The sequence below is a fragment of the Lupinus angustifolius genome, unplaced genomic scaffold (genome assembly GCF_001865875.1).
Source record: "Lupinus angustifolius cultivar Tanjil unplaced genomic scaffold, LupAngTanjil_v1.0 Scaffold_603, whole genome shotgun sequence".
Lineage (NCBI taxonomy): Eukaryota > Viridiplantae > Streptophyta > Magnoliopsida > Fabales > Fabaceae > Lupinus > Lupinus angustifolius.
The window spans coordinates 15,567-22,645 of record NW_017727934.1 but is presented as its reverse complement, the minus strand read 5'-3'; the positions used below and the strand labels follow the sequence as shown (position 1 = coordinate 22,645).

At 30.4% G+C, this 7,079-nt stretch overlaps 1 protein-coding gene across 1 annotated transcript; it reads right to left on the bottom strand.

The window, feature by feature from the left end:
• Positions 1 to 5,606: 5,606 nt before the first annotated feature.
• Positions 5,607 to 6,411, bottom strand: LOC109341728. The gene has a single exon (XM_019579685.1). The coding sequence runs from the start codon at positions 6,205 to 6,207 to the stop codon at positions 5,710 to 5,712; it is 498 nt and encodes a 165-aa protein (XP_019435230.1). The 5' UTR covers positions 6,208 to 6,411; the 3' UTR covers positions 5,607 to 5,709.
• Between the last annotated feature and the right edge of the window lie 668 nt (positions 6,412 to 7,079).

Genomic DNA, 7,079 nt, shown 5'->3' with positions numbered 1-7,079 from the left:
TACGTAATTATGTGTTTATGTCTTACAATTTTATATGTTATTTAGGCAATTACAAGAGAAAAAAATTATAAAATAGAATTTAAATCTATTAACTATATAATAAAAAATGTTCTCCCACATCATCTATTGATACATGTCAATTTCTCATTCATTTTTTCCTCCAAAATGGTTTCATCTCCTTCGTGTGTACATTCTCACACTATATATTTCATTTCCTTATTATAATAATATTAAATCATTTATTACTTTTATCAATAATTTCAAAATAAACAACATGGCTTTAAGTCTTTCTCTGTGATGGTACACATCATCACTTGTTATATGTCACTTTTTCCTTAATTTGTTTCTCTCCTGAAAGGTTCCATGATATTACTATATATCTACTCATACTATATAATCACTTTTGTATAGTGTATATTTTCATAATTAATAATCAAACATTATATAGAGTATGTAATGTGTTATGTTAGTGACAATGATGTAAAAATATTACTGCAACACTCAAACATGTTAAAGTTTTAATTAACATAATTACGGAGAGGTGATGAATACTATTTCATATTCTTATTAATGATAAATAGCTAAAATTTAGAAGATAAATTATATCATATATTAATAGCCTATTATTTTCCTTTTAAAGTTTTAATTATGAGATATGTAATGAATCCTATTATATATTTTTATTAATGACAAATAGTTAATAATATATCATTATCCAACTAACTATTTGATCAATTAATACTTTAGTATCAAATATTATGATACCACTTTTGTTATAAAAAAATCTTAATATAATCTTTCCACATTCCCTTATGTAGTTATTTAATTTAAATTAAAAAACTATATATTTTCGTCCTATTTAATATTTGCATTAATCTATCTATTATATTTAACGTTTACTATTACTCTATGAATTAGAGTAATTTTTATCCCATCAAAAACTTTGTGATACTTTTCTCTCTAAATTTTAATATCACAATTCAAATTCTTTGGATTTTAATTTTTCCTATTATAGTTTAAAAAATCAAATTCGAAATTGAAAAAATCATTTCATTTTCTACAACTTTTAAAATATTTATTTTAAAAAAATCACATAGTATCGTGTTTCAGTTTCCTATTTTCATTATAAAATTCAAATTCAAAATTATTATTTATTTTTCTTATGTGTTTGAATAGGCAAATACACGAGTAACACATATGTTCATAAAAATGCAAATGTAGGCGTAATATGTGTGTTTTAGATATCCAAATACACGGGTAACATGTGTGTTTTTAGCAATGTGAGTGTACGGGTAACATGCGTGTTTTTAACTATACGAATGCATGAGTCACATGTGTGTTCTTAACAATATGAATGCACATATAACATGTGTGTTTTTAACCATGTGAATGCATGAATAACATGTATGTGTTCTTAACCATGTAAATGCATGAATAACATATGTGTTCTTAACCATGTGAATGCATATGTAATATGTGTTCTTAATCATAGACAAAAATTAACTTGCTGGTTGTTTATTAAACATAACTCATTTTACTCAAACAAACATAAAAAACAAAGTTACTACTTCAACATTATGATGTAAAATTAATTTAGTAAGAATTGTTTAATTAACATAACTTATAGATTACGCGTATGAATTAATAACATCACATGAGATCACACTCCTTAATAATGTAACATCATTGTTTAACAACATAAAAATCACATTTATAAATTAATATGATATTACAATTCTAGGTTAAAAATATAAAATTATAATTATGATTAATATGATATTACAATTATGTTGTTATAATACATATATAAATTTAGGAAGGAATAGTTAGCAGGTCCGGGTACCCACGAGTACCCACGAGTCTAACTACCTTATTACCCAAACTCATCTAATAGCGAGTCTCAAAATCTCCAATCTTTATTACCTACAGGTCCAAAACACAGACCATACCCGACTCATTGTGGGTGTTATCTATGAGTACCTTATGGTTCGTTATATATTATCATCCCTAATGTCTACTTTCAATAATGCTCACTTACGTGAATGCTATTAAATATCTATTTTTAATAGTGCTCACTTAAATGAGTGATGTCAAATGTCTATGTTGGAGTTTTGATATGAAGATCACCTTTTGTGAATCTGAAGAAAATAAAGTTGTTGCTTTTTTCCCCTTATTATTTTTGGTTAATTTCTTTTCTCATTTCTCTTTCTTAATTTTTTATTATTTTAATTGCTTTGGAGAACAGTTCTCCATTTACAGATAAAAATATATCACCCCTAAGGGTAATAATATATCCGCTCTATGGAAAACAAGAGTCAAATGATATAAAATTGGTTGAGGCATCTAGGTAGCTAAAATGTATTTTTGTTATAAACATTTTATTCATTTTACAACATTAGGAAGAATATTTATAAAATCTCTAATATGGTAAAAACACTTCATTCAACTTAAAAAATTAACAAAACGCCCATTTGAACAAAAAAATCATTATTGACTTTATAGAATTCAAAAAATATTGTAATACTCACAAATATATATACTTATTTGATCATATGGAACCAAAAAATTAACAGAATAATCTTTTTAACATTCTTTTTATTTTTTAAATATGTAAAAAAAAATAGTTCGTACAAAATATTCACATATATAACAATATATACGTAATATGTTATCCCATGATTTCTGCCAGATACAGATTTTAAAAGAAGTTACTTTTTTATAAGATATAGAAAATACTTGCTTTGGTTATTTTTTTATCGTTCTCTTTTGAGAATGGGATATTTCTATACTTTTGCGGAAATTCAAATCAATAACTATATACGAATGTTATTAATATTATACTGATTATCAAATTAGTTATAATATTGATACAGTGTTTCAATTAGTGCTTAATTAATTAAACTGTATACCTCTATATATATATATATATATATTTATATACATTTATTTACTCTTTAATATTTTTATTGGACGGTGAGACATTTGTTGTGTGAGGTTATTTTCCCTTATTCACCTCATGTTTTTTATTACAACAATTAATTAACCATTTCAATAATCCATAATTAAATGATTGAGGTTAAGCCATATTGTGTAAGTAACCTAGCCCAATTAGAGAAAAAAAGAGGTCCACATCTATTGTCCTATTCTTTTGTGTCACTTCATGTAACAAAATATATGATTGACTAGAAAAATATTTAATAATTGAAAATTTAGCTTGAATAATTTTTTTCAACCAATCATAAGTGATGGTACATTGAGAGCTACAAAAAGTAGGACAACAGATGTGCTCACAAAAAAAACCCTACTTGAATGCAACCCTAATTCACAAGAGCAACATGGAGAGAGGCACCTTACTCTTTTTTTTTATAAGCCCGATGGTCCAAAAACACCACCTATTTCATTTAAAATCCAAGACAATACAAAAAGGCGAAAAATAGATAGAAAAGAAAAACAGAGAATAGAAAACCAAAGAGAAGAACATTAGAAGTTTCTAAATCTATAGCTAGGCAATCTCAAAGCATTCCTAGCAAGATCTGATTGGATTAAATGAGGCGCTTAGTTCCACCAAGTCGTTGATTTTGATCTAATTCCAAAGTTTGCTAGTTTGTTAGCACAAAAATTCTCCTCCCTCAATATATGAGTAACTTTGAACTTTATTTTTAATATGATGTTTCTGCACCTGTTCCACCTATTCTGAAGCTTCCAAGGCACCGATAGTTGGTCTTGAAAAATCTGAACAACTAACATGGAATCACATTCAAGCCATAAACACTTCCAGCCCTTATTAAAAGCACACCCCACTGCCAGAATGGCTGCTAAAAGTTCAGCATAAATCGCATATTGAATGTCAAAGTATATGGCAAAAGCTGCCATACAATGGCCCAAACCATTTCTGAATGTTCCACCTCCTCCCGCATGCCCAGGAGAGCCTTGAGCAGCCCCATTTGTGTTGACTTTGATCCAATTCCCCATAGGAGGACCCCATATTACTTCAACGATTTTTGGAGCATGGTTGTGACTTATAGGGATCTTTAGAGCTCTAAGAATTTCAAAATCCGTTAAGGAAGAGTTGGCACAAGACTTGCAGCAAGAACTAGAGAGAGCTATATCCCCTTTGACCTTAGACAAAGCTTGGGAGGCATTGATTGATTTATCCTCAAATCTGTTAATGTTTCTACAATGTCAAACTGTGTTGATAACATGAATGATACTAGTAGCTAAAATTTCCCTTACTTGAGGGCTCCAATTCATGTTACAAGCCAACATAATTGAAGTGATGGAAGTAGTGTCAAGCTTGATTGAGAATGTGTTTCCCAACCAATTCCATAGATTTGTGGCAAGCTTGCATTGCAAGAATAAATGATCAGAAGTTTCAATGTGAATTCTACAATTTATTTCGGTCAATTTATTCCGGTCAATTTGTTACTCTTCCTCTTAATGTATGTGAAAATCACACTTTATGTTCCGGTCAATTTATTCTTCTTCTCACTTATTGTTCCCATGTGCACAAATCCGGCCCGTTTAGTGGTTTCATAAAAACCAACATGTTTTTAACAGTTCTTGTGGATACGAGTGCATGTCCGTCTAACCACCATTATGTACCGGCGGGGGGTCTGATTTATTGGTTTGAAGGACCAGTCCGATATGGTTTTTATAACATTGCTCTATACACCCCAAATGATTAATACATTAATCCGATTATAGATTGAAAGAACAAAAATCACGAGGGGACTTGGATGGGTGCATCATATATAGATCAAATCATAACTTCCATTTTTTGAATATATAATGCAACCACAAAGTCCACACAACATGATACAATAGAATCTGTGGAGCAGAAGTTTCATTTGTTTTTTGGAAAACTAGCAGAAGTTTCAGAAATATTATGAAACTGTAAATTAGCTTGACTTTGTAAAAATGTTTAGCTCTTCAATCATCAAAGAAAGTTTTAAGGATTACGTGTTTAGCTAAACTGAGGGAACCTTGCTATGATGTTTCATTATAAGTGCTTGCAGTTTATGGTTGTCACTGCAACATTAGGTTCTTGCAAAGGGTTAGGTTTTGAGGGCATCATCTCCAACAAGTCAGCAACCATTCATTATGTAAGGCAAAGTTGGTGACAAGTAACAAATAATATAGTCTAGACATTAAAGAAACTGATGTAAATTGCTTGCCTCCATTATGCATTAATCATCAATATGCTAAACAATTCTGGTTTGACATGTTGGCCTGTGTTGTGATCACTTGGAGTTTGTTTATGATTGCTTGGGGACAAAAACTAAACAATTTCGCCATTTACATCAATATTTAATTTGCTTTGGTTTGTATTGTACTATGGATGTGTATATTTGTAATCCCTAACCCTAACTATTTTCATGGAATTTTTTCTGCAGTTTTTTTAGGAGAGATGGTTATTTCAACAATATATTAGCATGGGTTTTGAAACTAACGATGAAATCTGCAATCTATTCTATATAAATATATCAATATATAGCACTTATATCCCATGGTATTTGGATACAAACATATCCTCTATTCAAAAATCAATTGTAAAGAAAGATATATGATTAATCATTTCATATATATGAAAACCTACAAGAAAATTAAGATAAGAACATATAATGCATCAAAACCTATAACATTTATATGATCAAAATGCATGAAATGAAAACCTATAAAATTATATGTATGCAATTCAATCTCCCTCTATTACATTTTTTTCTTTTGTGTGGTACGATCTTTGATGCTTTTGTTGTTCATCTTGTGTTCTTGTTCATGGTACTCTTGGATATCAAAAGCTGAGATAGGAAAAGACCTAGCAATCCCAGTTGAGATAGCGAATGAGATCTTACCAGAACATGGATCATCAACAAAAATCTCAGATATTGCAACCCATAAGAATAGCTCTTTGCTCTTCACCCCTGTAACCCTTCTCATACTCCGTTCCTCGACGAAAGCTGTCACCTCGGCATCATACGACACCGTTTTACCTATGGCTTTGAACTTATGTTCCTTTTTTTGCTTTTGCTTGAGCCACACGAAACCAGTGATGCGGTTGTAACCCATTTCGATGATCTGATCCAATGGAAGTAACCCTCTTGGGAGAAGGATTTCGTCTAAAAGGAGACGTGATTTCTGCATGCATATTCCATCTCCTTGGTAGATCTCAGCTTGGTTTCTGTGCTGTGCTATTTGCTGGGTTGCCATGTTGATGTGATGATGAATGGAAACAGAACCAAGGTGTTTAGATTTTTTTGCTAAGAAGTGAGAGGCTTCAATGAATGTGAATAGGAATAGGAAGGTGTTTAATGTTGTGGGGCTAATTATCCTTGGTGGGACCGATGATTGTGGTAATTTGATTGTGATAATGGGATGGGAGAGTTATATTAGTAAAATCACATCACATTTTGATGATGATAAACCGCTTAACTATGGTCATGATTTTGTGATTTTGCATATAAAAATTGTATGAGAGAACCAGATCTTAAGATAAATGAATTTAGACTTTTCCATACTATTTTTTAACAATATTCTTGTTGTGTTAGATAAATGAATGATTTTGCACTATCCGAGTCATCAACTAAGTTACTTGTTTTAAGATTATGGTAACCCGATTTTCATTAGAACATTAATTCAATTCCCACTTTAGTAAGACATTTGTAGTCATTGCTATTTTTTTTTACGTTTAAAGCATAGAAAATTCTCTTTATTTTTTTTTATCGGCAAAAGGAAAGATTTTATTAAGAGAAAAAATAATTACAAAAGAGAAAAAGCGGAGAAAAAAAGAAAAAACTAAAAGCCTTTACAACATAGACTCAAGACAAAAAATGGGGTTTTCTATCCAGTTCGAAAAAGAGATATGATCTTTGTCCCTCTTCCCATTAATCCAAAGCCAAGAAGTAACCCTAACAGCCTCAAGAATTTTCTCGAGAGAGAGGGATGTACTGAATTAAAAATAAAGCCATTCCTAGACTTCTAGATAGCCCAAATAGTAGCGAGCCAAATGATATTCCAATAGTTCAAGTAACGTCTGTGTGGTATCATGCCCATGTGATTAGTAAAATGATGAATGGACTGAA

Bases quoted from the DNA above. Each gene is read 5' to 3' on its own strand.
- LOC109341728 (XM_019579685.1), bottom strand. From the start codon at position 6,207: ATGGCAACCCAGCAAATAGCACAGCACAGAAACCAAGCTGAGATCTAC.